At 45.4% G+C, this 14,644-nt stretch overlaps 1 protein-coding gene across 1 annotated transcript in view; it reads left to right on the top strand.

Annotated features, from left to right (window-relative positions):
• Positions 1-2,574: 2,574 nt before the first annotated feature.
• Ntn4 (netrin 4) overlaps positions 2,575-14,644 on the top strand; it is a gene marked incomplete at its 5' end in the record, with an annotated part of 102,204 nt that continues 90,134 nt past the window's right edge. The window contains 1 exon segment of the mRNA XM_013518478.1: positions 2,575-3,104. Within this exon segment, the coding sequence (XP_013373932.1) occupies positions 2,575-3,104 (530 nt within the window).

Genomic DNA, 14,644 nt, shown 5'->3' with positions numbered 1-14,644 from the left:
CCGTGTTCCCCTCCCTCCCCGCGGCGCCGCGCTCCCCGGCCCCGCCGCTGCCCCGGCTGAGATGCACTTGCCCTGTGAGCCCGAGAGCCCGCGTGCACCCTGCCGGAGGCGCCGCGGCCAGGGCTGCTTTCTCGCTGTGGCTTGTTGCAAAAGTGCCTTTCCCCTCGGTGAGGGAACAAAGGACCCGGCTCGCCATCCCCGGCACTTCGTGGCCTGAGGGGCGCCGGGGAGGGGTGGCCCCCGACCCGGGCGCGCGTGGGCCGGGGCGGCCGCTCCCGGAGGGCGATCCCGAGCTCCCCGGGCTCCCCGCCCTCGCGGGCACCGGGGCGCCAGGTAGGGCCACCTGGGGCTGGCGAGCGCCTTCCGGGCCAGTGGCCGGAACGCAGCGGGACTCGGGCCCGGACGCTAGGCGGTGGCCGCCCCGGGGACTGGTACCCTGGCCGGGCTCTGCGGGAGGTCGGAGGCGGGTCCGCGCCGGATCTCGGTAACTGGAGCCGCGGCGGAGGCGTCGGCAGATGCCCGCTCCCCCCTGTCCCGCCCTGGCTTTCTTGGACTGCCCTAGGCCACCCGGTCCCAGCTCGCTGTTGCTAAATTCGGGAGCCCCTTCTGCTCCTCCTGTCCCCCGTGCGGGTCACCTGGTTTCCAGTTAGGCATAAGTGCAGCTGTGTGGGCAAAGGGGAAGGAAGGCGAGGGGCGCCGCCGCTCTCCCATGACCTCGCCTCCTCCAGAAAAGGGTGTGCGGTTAGAGCCCAGCTGGCGTCTCTCCCTTCGGTTTCTTCCACTCTTCCTCAGGAAAATCCAGGCGTCAGAGTCTGTATCCCAAAGCATCAGACTCGAAGCAGCATCCTCGCTGTGCTTGGAGAATCACTTCTTTAGGGATCTCTAAGTACTTTGCTTACTGGTTATTATGAGTAAATACTGGCCGGGCTTACACGTCTAGGAGTAGTTTCTGTCTCATTATTTCTCCAGGGAACTGTTAAGGATCTACAATTTTGCTTTCATATCTGCTTATATACCCTTAGTGCACTAATGCGTGATCCTCCAGCAGGAAAATGAACTTTAATAAACTTTTCCCTTTTCAAACCGTGTTATGGTAAAAACATGAGAGCAACCAACAGGTTGTAAATAAATATTACAAGGCGAGTGTTTCAAGTGAAAAATACTTGTACAGGCAGTATATGATTTTCCCTGAAATACTTTACAGGTGAGTCATAGCACACTGTGTGTTTGTGTGATTCTGGCCACGAGCAACATTGTTCTGTTGCCCCAGCTAACCAGAACAATGGCAACGTCCTGCGTGCTTTCACTGACGTTTAAAAATTAATGCCCGAGGAAGCCTCTGCTCCGATTGCGCGACCGTGTCAGTCAGCGTGTGGGAGTCTCCGTTTCAGCCAAACTTGTCATGATAGCCGCTCAGATCTGCTCCCTCGGAACTGAGCAAAACTACGCAGAAACATTCAATTAGCCATTCAGTTTGGAGTTTGGTTTCCTTTTCTTTCTTTTCCTCTCTGTTTTGGCTTTTAAAATAGGTGGTTTTGCTCCAGGTATTCCCAATGAACATGACAAGTCCTACTTAAAGGATTATGACACGCAGTCAGAATGCTAACAAGTGGATAATGTTTATCATCTTAAGTGATTTTGAAATATTAAGGCCCATTGGACCTCTGTTTGGCAGCAAGACTATATTTCTTTAAGAAGGTGTTTCAGAAGGCTAAAGGTGTTTCACCTTTAGCCACTGTCTGTTTTGCAGACAGCGACTAAAGGTGGCATTAAATAGCCGCTGCCAGGCCATAAACATCCTCCAGTTGAGCAAACAGGTGACTACTGTACAACCTGTCATAGGCAGACACACTCAACAGGCAGGGAACCTATGAAATAAGCTCCTGTCTATTATTTAGTGCTTTAGAGGTGGCTTTTTCCCAGTTGTGTTTACTTAGTATTGCAAGTGGATATTGCACGTTTGAGATCCTACAGTTTCTAGCTTTGCCTTCCTAAATAAGGCCCCATTGTCTATTTACTAAATATCTCATACTACTTTTCCTAGGGAATTCATCTCTTCATTGCCTTAAAAACATAAAGAAAACAGAATTCTGCATTTCCTACTGAATACATTCTTACAAGAAACATGTTAGATAATCAAACATACGGACTCAACCTGTATTTGAAAACTTAAATTAGGTATTTTTTAGAAAAACATGTTTGGTGTAATTTGTGAGCTTCAAAAAATTTCAAAAATAGAGAACATCTATCAAGCAAAGTACCTGAAAATATTATGTCAATATTCCTCACCCCACTGTATCTTCTCTCCCTCGCCCTTTACCTGAAGTGATTTTTTTCCTCTTATATGGGTTTTACATCCAAGCATAAGAAATAAAACACGCACACCCAATATACACAAATGTACTATGACTGCAGATCAGTGTTCATGATGAAGCATTCTAGAGTGTTCCCGTTTGGAAAGTCTCAAGCTCTTTGCAGATACCTTGACTGGTGTAGGTGGACCAGGGAGAGAGAAGAGCTTTCATTCCCCATGGGGTTGGTCCTGAATGATGACACATGCTTTCCCCTCCTTAGGTCTGAGCGGAGTAGCTGGAGCGAGTTCCCGCTGCGAAAAAGCCTGCAACCCTCGCATGGGAAATTTGGCTCTAGGAAGAAAACTCTGGGCAGACAGCACCTGTGGTCAGAACGGCACTGAACTGTACTGCTTCTACAGCGAGAATGCCGATCACACTTGCCGGCAGCCCAAGTGCGACAAGTGCAACGCTGCCCACCCTCACCTGGCTCACCTGCCATCTGCCATGGCAGACTCGTCCTTCAGGTTCCCCCGCACGTGGTGGCAGTCTGCAGAGGATGTGCACAGAGAAAAGATCCAGTTAGACCTGGAAGCTGAATTCTACTTCACTCACCTAATTATGGTGTTCAAGTCCCCCAGGCCGGCAGCCATGGTGCTGGACCGGTCCCAGGACTTTGGGAAGTCGTGGAAGCCTTACAAGTACTTTGCCACTAACTGCTCAGCTACCTTTGGCCTAGAAGATGATGTTGTCAAGAAGGGAGCTCTCTGCACCTCCAGATACTCCAGCCCCTTCCCGTGCACTGGAGGCGAGGTAAGAGCGTCTGTTTAACTCTGCACTGTAAGGAAAGTGAGGCAGAAAAATGCTACCAGCCCACATTTTTTTAAAGCATGAAGCTATACTTGTAGCAACATGAAGGAAATTAGAATTTCTCATGAGCTTTATTTGTCGTAAATTATTCCTCACCCTTAGCCATGGATGTGTAGTCATTTTCAAGCAGATTGCCCACTGGCTAGGTTTAAGTCAGAATTGTAAGATTCTAAGTTTTTTCCATTTTGAGAAAGAGTAGACCCGTCATCCCTCGGTGTTAGAGGGTTCGAGGCTACTGGATTCTTCCGTTAACAGAGCCCCTCATCGTTGTGAGCATGAAGTTACTGAGACAGCCTATTTCTGGAGCCCATACTGGTATCTTCCTGACACTGTTGACATAAGTAGGAAGTAAATAAAAACAAAGCCAACAGAAAAAAAAAGAGTTTGTTTGTCAAAAGGATACTTCAGTGTGATGCTAGAGTTTTACCATTAAGATTCCAAAAGTGCATAGCAAACAGATGAAGGTACGTTTGTTTTTGTTTTTTAAGACAGAAAGGTTCTTTTTGGGTTCACAGGCACATCTGTTCCAACTTAGGGATTCAGTTCCATCCTGCGTCTAAGACCAGCTCAAACTCATTCTGCAGAACAGCCTCCTTGGCTACTGGTGCAACTTCTGTGTGGCATGTCTTCTCTCTGTTTAATATTTTCCTTCCCCTTGTGGGAAACAAGTCTGTTTAACTTAGGTAGCGGTACCCAGCGAGGGTCTCCCAAGATATATGAGATCATTTGCAACAAGCTGATTAAAAGCAGGTGAAAGCGACTGTAATACCTACCATAAGGGGGTCAAGAAATATCAATTCAAAAAATAGAGAGAACAGGCAGGACTATCTTTCTGATTCTGGTGCATATCATGAATATATAAATGAAGGGGTTCCTAACAGAGGGCGATGTCACATCCTCCTGCCATGAGACACTGAGACATCTGGCAATGTCTGGAGACGTTTGGGGGTAGAGAAGGACACCAGTGGCCAGGTAGAAGCCAGGGACGCTAGTCAACCTCAGGCAATGCGTAAGACCGCATTTCCTCCCCTACCCACAACAAAGCATCATCTGTCTCAAAGCATCAATAGTACCAAGGCTGAGAAAAGGGGGACGTAAGCATGGGGTAGCCCACAATGCACATGTTAGGGTGACTGGAGGCACTAAGATGCGCCCCTGCTAGCAGTCTTTTATGTATTTAATAAGCAACTGTTGAGTGCTTGCTGTGTGTCGGGCACCGGACTCAGTGTTACTGGGTCTCTCTGTGGGGGGGGGGACAGTGCTCACCCAGGGGCCTGACGAGCAGATTGGCTTGGAAGCGTCTCCCCACTCCCACTGCCACGTAGGGATTTCACCACATGTTGGCTGCAGGGTCTCTGTGCACCCTGGAAAGATCAATAGAAACAGTGCTGTCGGCGCATGGCCCCTCGAGTCTGCTTACTATCACAAGCCCATTTCTCCCCTGTCGTGATAGACGTTTTTAAAGATACCAGGGCGGGAGACAGCAGAGTTTGTCTCATTGCTTCCTTATGTGTCAACATGGACACGTGGCTCGAACTCACAGACTGCCTTGGAATTGATCCACGAAGTTCTGTCTGCTCCCTGCATCTCATTGCTACCGGTCGTGTGCAGCTAGGAAGTAGCAACGTACAGTTTCAGTAAGCAGATGGCAGCCACACTTGCTTAACAAGAGTCACATTGGATTTGTGACAGCAGCCCAGAAATTAACTAGCGGTGACGAAAGTAACACTTCTCTAACCTATTATAGTGGAAGCAGAAATCCGTCTTCTTTAAACTACTTACTGTCACCAATGCTAACATCAAATTCCGAGCAAACAGGAACTCCACTTTACATCACATCAAGTACAACTCAGTTTCCCCTAGAGCATTGTTTGCAAGTGTCAATTATAGAATTTCCTTCCCTCAGCAGACAGACGGGTTTGGGAACTCATCTTTCCCTTCTGAATTGGAGTGTGGAGTCGTGCCTCCCCCATGCTGGCCAAGTGCTTTACCCGCTGAGCTACACCACCCACCCCAGAAGAGCACTTTTCAAACCAAAGTGGAAGCTGCTACTCAGAGTTCCTAAACTATCCAGCAGTTTCAAAGACCAGGATATGGTTATATCCTAAACAGGGTCTCCTTCTCTGGAGACAAAATTCGGAGCTAAGCAGTTCAGAACTAAGGCGAGTTGTCCAACAACATATGGTGAGCTCGGCGCCTGCGCAAGGACTAAGTCCCAAGTTTTCTGACGTGGAGTCTAGTATTGTTCCATGAATCTCAGTCTCCCTCTGTGATGGGTCCCCTAGAACTGCTGCCAGAGAGCTCTGTGCCCGCGTTCGAGCTGCCTCACCCTTTTAAAGCCATTTGCTACAGCTCATTGAGGTATAGTGCTAACATGAGAAAGGATCAGCCTAGCAGGTTTCTCCCGAGACATCGTGTCTTCTAAGATGTCACTGTTCATACAGGATTACAGAGTTCAGTTCAAGTTAGGCTGGAAACACTGACTGGTGTCTTAGTCTCTTTTCTCTTGCTATAGCACGATACCTGAGCCTGAGTGATTTATAAAGAAGTTCATTTGGCTGATAGCTTTGCAGGCTGGGAAGCCCAAAAGTATGGAGCCAGGATCTGCTCCGCATCTGGTGAGGACCTTGTTGCTGTGTCCTATAGCAGAGAGGATGTCACCTGAGAGACAGAGTGACGACTGTAGTTGGGGATCTTTTCTGTTGTCTGTACAGCATTAGTGCCATTGTCCTCCCAAAGTCGTCACCTCGAACACCACCAGCAGATCCATCCAGGGACGAAGTTTGCAACACATGAGCTTTTATTTTTTGTTTTGTTTTTGGTCTTTTGTTTGTTTGAGACAAGGTCTCTCTATGTAGCCCACGCTGGCCTTGAACTCATGACAGTCCTCCTGCCTCAGCCTCCCAAGTGCTGGGATTACAGGCGTGCACCATCACAACCGGCCAACACATGAATTTTTGGAGGACACATTCAAACTGTAGCAATGGGGTTTAACAAAGTTGAATATTTATAAACATACAAATGGACTTGTTACTCACCCTGTACCCCAAGTGGGAGAAATAGGCAGTGTCTTTGCCAAATTTACTGGGCCAAGGTGCCCGCTTTTTGCAGACTCCCCGTTGCCTCGTCCAGGACCCTATAGATTCACAAAGCACAAGGTGGGGAAGGCTGGTGTGGAGCCCACAAGTGCTCCCAAAGCCCTAGCTCAAGACACGGATAGGACACAGATAGGTCTGGGGCTCAGCAGGGCTTGATTGAAGATTCTCTGTCCCTTGATGGCTTAGTGGTCTATTTTGGAGAGGAAGTATAGATAATAATAACCTTGAAGCTAAAGGTGATGGATTAATTACCCTCTTTTGGGATGAAAAGACGCACCCTCAAATCGCCTCTGAGAACAGAAAACACAGGCGAGTGGGGGAGACACAGCAAACTATTTTAGGCCTCACACAGTCAGGCCTTATGGAGCTGGAATTTGGATCAGTACCATTCAGGAAGTGGCATCTGCTCAGTGACCCAAAGCAACTGTCTGGTGATGCAGACAGTTGCAGACTTACTCTACATGTTGGATAGCAACCAGCCAAGCCGCAGAGTTGTTTCTGGGGCGTGACAAATATCTATAGCATTCAAAGTGAGGGCTGTGAAGTCAGAGAGAGTGGTTAGGAAAGCCAAGAACCCAGGGAGTAGCTGGGTCCCCAAGCAACCCTTGAAGAGACAGGATTGTTCAAAAGGATAAGGGTGGTGTCCGGCTTGTTTATTTCTGTATCCCCAGGATTTACCACGTTACTTGGCTCACATAGGCTGCCAATAAATCTGTAACTGAATGGATGGATGGAATGGATGGATGGATGATACAACAAGCAGAGACTGGGTACAAGAAGATCCTTAAATGGCAGAGGGAGAAATGAATAAGCCTTAGGTAGGAGATAAGACTCTGAAATTCTGGTTAACATGGAAACACTGAGTTAGCGGCCATCCGAGATAAGTTATGGTATGGGGTAACTAGTAAAGGATATTCAATAATGTTTATTTACCCACTCATTCAAATGATTTTTGAGCTCTTACATGTCAGATTCCATTCCAGGTACTAGGGATATAGCAGTGAACCAAGCAAATAAAAATCTCTGTCCTCATAGAACTTAGAGTGCTATTCTAAGTACAGAGGCAGAAGAACGGAGAGAGAGAACACAAATGAATAAAATAAACAGAGTATCAGTGTGATAAATACTAAGGAGGAAGTAAAACAGGGCAGAGAGCAGAGAATACCAGCATGAATGGGTTTGCTGTTATTAAAGCAGATCGAAGGATTTGTGTTTGATAGGATAGGCGCAAGAACTTGGAGTTCATAGCAAGTTTTCGTGAGTGAGCAGTGTCTGTGACTAAGGGTTACATTTCCTACAAACTGTAGACATGGTAAAATGAAGTTGGGTATTAATTAATAACATACACCAATAAAAAATCAGTTTTAGAGCCAGGCATGGTAGCTCATGCCTATAATCCCAGCACTTGGGAGGCTGAGGCAGGAGGATTGTTGCAAGTTCGAGACCAGCCTGGGCTACAAAGTGAGCTTAAGGCCAGCCTGAACTGCATAGTGACACCCTATCTCAAAAACCACCCCTCCCCTCAAAAAATCAGTTTTATAGTGTTTACTAGTCAATCCAAATCTGTTTTGCTAGTGTTTCTTAGAATGAGAGCATTTGAAAAGGAATCTAAATGTCACCAATGGAAAAGAATATTTATTACTCCTGAGTACTCTGAAGTCTAAGGAAAGTGTAAGCGGCTTGTCTACAGTCACTGAGCTGAAATCTGTATTTCCTGACTTCTAGTCCGGTGCTACTTCCATTAAACACACTAAGTTGAAATTCTTTGTGCTGAGTCAGACAGTGTAAAAGATATAAAAACTATATATGTTCCTTTCTTTCGAAAGCCTTACAACCAAGTAAAAGCACAGCATGAGAACTCATGGAATTACCCACCAAATAATATGAGATAGTACATGACTAATTCCCCAGATTATTGCGTAGATGAAAAGGCCTTCAGTATCCAAGCACTGACTTGTCCCTTCAGGTCACTAAGAGTCTTGTGTTTCAGTTGTCACCTGGTACAAATGTGCAGCAAACAGTACGTTACTTAATCAGGTTTTTCCGGGTATTTATATTTATATGTGAAGCTATATTTAGAATTTTTAAACATAAAACAATATAGGAGTAGTAATGCTTTCTAAGCACTACTCTTCGGTTAGTTACTTGTTTTCTTCAAGTGCTGAAATCTGTTCACGGCTCCTCTTCGCAACAGCGGTTCCAAATCATGACTGTCGCCTAGTAAGTGTCCACCGAGCCTTCTGGAGACCCAGATTTTGTTAAGTGTGCCACGTACCTTAGCCTCGTTAGTGCCTTGTTAGCAGTATCAACATTAACTCCACGTACAGCCAAAAAAATGGAGAATCAGTAAGTCAAAGACTCAGTCAGAATCAAATATGTGATACGCTAACCTATGCCAGACTGTGCGAATTAACTCTCCTTGAAGTTTTTATTAGAATTTCAAAATATAAAAAAGAAAGCAAAAAAAAAAAAACTAAACCAAATGGCTGGAGTGATTGTTAGGAATTGTCTGTAATTGACATTTAATGGAAAATTTGCAATACGTAATAGGGTGCCATGTACTTTGCCTGATAAAGTTAGGGTTTTTTTACATTAGATAAAAAGCCATAACAGTTATAACAAGCAATTATTTGCACTTATTGTTACCTAAGATCATTTAAAATAAGATGGATGGGAGTGCGTATGCAGTTCTTCAGATCATTTAGCATGCTGTTTGGTTGTTTTGTTTTTTGCTTTGTTTGTTCAAGGGAGGGGAACAAATCCTTTTTATCTAGCTAGTGACTACTTTGTCTTTTTCCTAAGTTAGTCATCTAATTTGTTAATGTGTCATCCTGAAGCACATTCTTAGCTATAATTTTGTTGAATTTACTTGAAGATAGAACATTATATATATTTATGTAATTTGATTATACACACCCTAGGGCTGTTTCCTTCCTTTAGGCATTGAGTTAGAGATTTTTAACAGCATGTTTCCAAACTATGACTTTATTTTACTTTATTTTATTTTTTGGTACCGAGGATCAAACTCAGGACCTTGCACTTGCCAGGCAGGCTCTGTGTTGCTAAGCTATACCCCTGGCCCTGACTTTAAAGAAAATCTATACAGCAGTTACTAGGTAAAATTATTTAAAGAAGTTACATAAAAATGAGAACAACCCCAGATATTCACTCAGTAAATGATCTGATTTATTTATTTTAAAGGATGAATTTCCTTTTTCATCCAAAGCAAATGGTTCCTGGCTATTTTTTAAAAGCTTATTTAGCATTTGTTTGCTTTGCACTTGTTCTATTTGCAGTCAGGAAACTTTGAGAAATCAGATCGTAAAATATTGCGTTATTGTAATGACTGCTTGAAGAATTAAGGCCTGGCAGAGAAGAACAGAGAGGGACAGGCAGCCAGAAGGTAGGTCTAGTTGGGTATGCGGGGCAGCTCCAAGAAGTGGAGAGCCTTAGGAGCCCCAGTGGAGGTCTGAGGGCTTGGCATGCTCTGGAAGATAAGGAGGATGAATCACATCAGACAGTGGAGAAGCAGTGGCTTCCGATCAGTAAGCGGAAGTGTTGAAAACTCGGTGAGGATGATCTCCCTTCTCTGCTTCGTACCACTCAGGTGTAACTGTTACATCACGTCCCTCTCTCTAGGTGGCTCTCTGGAGGACATTGTCCTGTTTATCCTTGTGTTTGCTCGGTGGCTCCCAGCACTCAGCCTCTTACCCCGCACAGATCCGTACAAGGAGTAAATGTCCAAAATACATTCACTGCACTGAATTCCAATGAAAGTCACTATGAAATAATAATGTGGTGGTTATGAACTGTGTTGGATGTTACCCACCTACTTAAATACTAATCCTTTCATTCTTTCTTTCTATACATATTTGTAAGCTGCCTCCTGTGGGCCAGGAGTTGGAAATACAGAACAAAAATCAAACGTTTCTGCCCTTGTGTTTACCTTTGAAATATAAGATGCTAAATAAGTAAAATATATGAAATATTCAGGTAGTGATCGATGCAAAAATAAGTAAATAAAGCAAGGAAAGGGACTAGGATGGGGACAAGGGGGTAGTGTGTAGATTCAGCTCCCAGGAAAAGCCTCACTAAGAAGACTTTTGAATAAGGTCCTGAGGGAAGGAAAGGAATGGTGAGCTGTGCAGATACATAAAGAGCAGAGTCTCTGAGCAGCTCTGCCTGGGACCTTCAGGCCAGCAAAGAACTGGAACTGAAGCCGAGAGGTCACCATGCAGCAGAGCGTGTGAGGCCTGAGCTAGGATGGGGAGGCACGGAAATCGTGAGATCCCTCAAAAGTAGGTATCTCAGGATGGCCTACACGTATCCCCAGATCAGTTAAAGTTGAATAATTTAGCATCCTTGTTCACTCTCAAAGTAATCTGGACCATACATTAATCTGGGCTTCCTTATCGCATCATTAGTTTTTACTCTAAGTGGTGGAAGCCATTGGGGTCTTAAGCAGAGGGCTGATGGGATTCATTTTTAACAGGACCACGCTGGCTTGTACATTAAGAAAAGACCAAAAAGGGAGGGAGTGTGAGGGAAGGACCTGTTAGAGCGCTATTGCAGTAATTCCAGCTAGATCTGATGGTGTGTGCACAGAGGGTAGCAGTGAAAATGGTTTGATTCTGAATCTCTTTTCTATAAAAAGCCAAGAGAAGTGGAGCCCAAAGTTCAGTCCCTCTGACCTCTGTTCTCAGCCCTTCCTCTTTTCATCCACACCCACTCTCTTGATGATCTCATCCAGTTTCACAGCTGTAAATATCATCTGTACCCTGATGACTCCTAAATTTAGGTATTTGGTCCAGACTTCTCCGACCTCTAACCCCACACATCCGACTTCCTCCTCAGTAGCTCCACTTGGATGACTAATAGGCAACAGGACAGGTTGGGTGCAGTGTGGGAGAAAGAAACAAGGATGTTTGTACCTTGGACCCCTGGAAGAATGGGGTCGCCATTGGCTGAGCTGGAGATGCCCCTCAGGGAGGCAGATCTAGGAGGAACACTAGGAGCTCAGTTTGGACATGTTGAGCTTGAGTTGCCTATTAGTCATCCAAGTGGAGATACGGAGGAGCAAGTCAGCTCTTCAGGCTTAGAGTTTGGAGAAGCCTGGACCACATACATAACTCTGGGAGTCACCAGTGCGGAAAGGATATTTAAAACTACGGAACTGGATGAGATCACTGAGGGAGTAGGTGTGGATAGAAAAGCGGAAGGTCTGAGAACAGAGGTCAGAGCGGATTAAACCTTGTCCACTGGTGCTGTCATTCTTGAAAACAGTTTTAGAATCCCAAAGAACATACAAAAACCTATCTCACTCACTTATGGATCCAGCTATTTCATTAAGCAGTGACATAAGTTGAATACCCCTGAGTTAGTTGCCATGGCCAGCTGGTGGGTAAATTCTAAAATGACAAGTAAGAGGGAAGTTGGAAAGAGCAACTTTGGCTTTCCAGAAGAGGAACCAAAACAGAGAGCAGGAAAAACACTAACCATAGAAGTGATAGAAGAAAAGGGAAGGGGAGCAATGATTAGGGCTCTGTCCTGGAGGGGAAAGAAATCGTTGAAAAAGCCATGCTGAAAGAGGAATGTCAATGTTAGGGGCCCCCTGATTTTGAGGGCCTCATATTCAGTTTCATCTTGACTCATCTGGTTTCTCATCCTTTTCCAATTTTCAAAACTCCAGCTTTAGGAATATCCTAGACCATCACACTTTGGGGGGAAAAGTTGAACCATAGAATTATGTACATTTTTCTGCTTAATCTGATTTCCAGAATGTGATGTTGGAGACCATCTACGGAAAGCTTAGAGGGTGGGCAGCTAATCCCTTTTTAGTAGAAGTGTTTATATTTTCACAGTTTCAATTTAAGTGCAGAATTTTTAAACATCCTTATTAATGTTTTAATTAATATTGAATATATTCATGCTGAGTTGCCCTGTTAGGAGGGAGAATACAAAACCCACACTTGGAGATCTCTACCGAGTGTTCCAGTTTCTGTATTAGATGCTTTGCATGCATCTCTTTTATCTCTGAGACAGAAATTCTTTTCCTGGATGATTTCTCTTGCTAATGAGCAAAAAAGCAAAATGGCACCCTTCTTTTGATATTTCTCTTCTCTCATTAATCTACCTAAAAAGGAGTAGAGGTCTTCTCAGGCCCAGCTATGTTTGCTGATGCTGCTTTACACTTTATGAGCATAGTTCTTAAGGCAAAAAATAATTATGAAAAATATTCACATGCTTTCTACATGACATCATGTTCATTTGTGCAAACATTGTGTCTTTTGGCTGCTACTGAAAAGGGCTTCTCTGATTCAAAATTAAAGTGAAGGGACAAAATGTGATCAATTCTCTTGCACTGTTTAGTGCTGGTACCACATTTCTCTCCTACTCTGTGTGCCAGTAAACAGCCCCTGTGCCCACTTCCCGTCTCCAAATAAAAACTAAAGCAGGGCTAGGGGTGTAGCTCAGTAGTACCACATGCCCTGGTGACGAAACAAAAACAAAACAAAACAAAGCAAAAGCCAGGCTGTGGGTGGTAGCACATGCTTACAATCCCAGCTTCTAGGGAAGCTGGGGCAGAAGACTCACAAGTTGGGAGCCAGCCAGGGCAATTAGGGACACTCTGACTCAAAAAAGTGGGGTGAGGAGATAGCTCGCTGGTGCTCCCTGAGTTCTGTCCCCAGCACTGAGAAACAAAACAGAACAAAACAACAGCAACAACAACAACAACAAAAAGCTAAAGGTAAGTGGCAGCATCAAGCCCGGGGTGTCTCAGAAGAGCCAGGTACAGCCGTGCTCCAGAGTCCCCATCTTTGTTGTGTCCATCCCTACACACCCAGAGGGTGCAAGACTCACTCTTTGGCAACAACTCCCTCTCCGCTGATTATCAGAGTTCAGAAAACTGTAAGCCCACTGCGGGTCCTTTCGGAGGAAGGGGGCAAAGGGGGTTTTACATGTAACCTGCAAAAACAAAGAACAGGTGACTGACACCCTGGCTTCCCTAATCTCACTTCCCATGACTCTGTTACTTCTGTTTGTGCTTCTCTCTGGTTTTCACTTCTTCCCTCGCAGTAGAACACTTATTTTATCTCGCCGCTGGCTCCTATTTGTCTGCAAAAATAGACATGATACGAAGCCTGCCCCTGTGATTTTCCATCTGGAGTCTTCTATCAGCTTTCAGTCCGTAGCCCTCTTGTCTTTCTGCAGCGTCCTAACCCTAGATCGACACTGCTGTTTGCCTTCCTGCTCGCTCACCTAGACGCCTGAACTCTTCTGGGGAAAACAGTAACACAATTGTCCTGAGGGGTGGCTGCCTCTGCAGATGTGTGCTTTCTACTCTCCCTTCAACCCTCACACTGCCCACGCATCCTTCCTCAGCTCTTTCATTCCTTGGTGACTCTCATCGATATTACTCTCCTCTCTCTGAGACCCCCCTTTAAGCCCCTGACTCACTGTCAGGCAAAGAAGCTACACTCTCACAACTTCTTTACCAGGGAAAGACCTGTAAGAAGGGCATCTCTGCCTAACTCAGAAAGACCCACGGAGGCAAAAAGCTGGGAGTCATACTCATCTCCTCCATGAACTGCAGATATTCACCAAGTCCAGTCCCACGAGTTCCTATCCTGCGTGAGTCTCCCCTGAGTGACTGCACTCCTCCAGCCACTTGGTGCCCAGCAGCACTCTTCGTGTGTGCACGTTCCCGCAGTATGCTCCTAACTGTTCTCTCTGTTCTGTCTCATTGCTCCCCGATCTGTTCTGTACTGCACGCTGAAGAGTCTTCTTAGGATGCAAAATGTCACTTCCCAGCCTACGTGCCTTAAAACTCTTCCGTGACTCCCTGTCACCTCATAGTTTTGTCCCATTCTTTAAGGTAAGAGGACTAGCGAACCTATGGCATGCATGTTATTGTGTTTTTATTTTAAGACAAAAGATGTTAATGTATGAGTTGTTTTTTCTAAACTAAAATTTCAGTATTCAGGTTTAATTGCAATAAGTCATGAGTGGGTTTTGGGTTGCAGTTTGCCATTCGGTCTCTAAAAGGTTCACTGTCACTGGGCTGGGCCCTTACTAAACATTCCGTCATCACTGCTTCCTACAATGAAGCCTCCAGCTGTGTCTGGGGAAATTTCTGTATCACTGCAAGAAGCTCTTTCTTGTCCTCTGATGTATATTGCTTTGGCTTAAATAGCTTTTCTGATCTCCTTCCTCCAGTCATACTTCTCATTCACTTACAGGAGTTATCCGTCAAATATCTTGGATAGATGGATGGATGGATGGATGGATGGATGGTTGGGTGGGTAGGTGAATGGATGGACAGATGGATGGATGGATGGTTGGGTGGATGGGTAGGTGGATGGATGGGTGGTTGGGTGGGTAGGT

This window comes from Chinchilla lanigera, unplaced genomic scaffold, assembly GCF_000276665.1.
Source record: "Chinchilla lanigera isolate Chin_1 unplaced genomic scaffold, ChiLan1.0 scaffold00004, whole genome shotgun sequence".
In the NCBI taxonomy this organism is placed as follows: Eukaryota; Metazoa; Chordata; class Mammalia; order Rodentia; family Chinchillidae; genus Chinchilla; species Chinchilla lanigera.
This window is presented reverse-complemented; position numbering and strand designations above follow the sequence as displayed.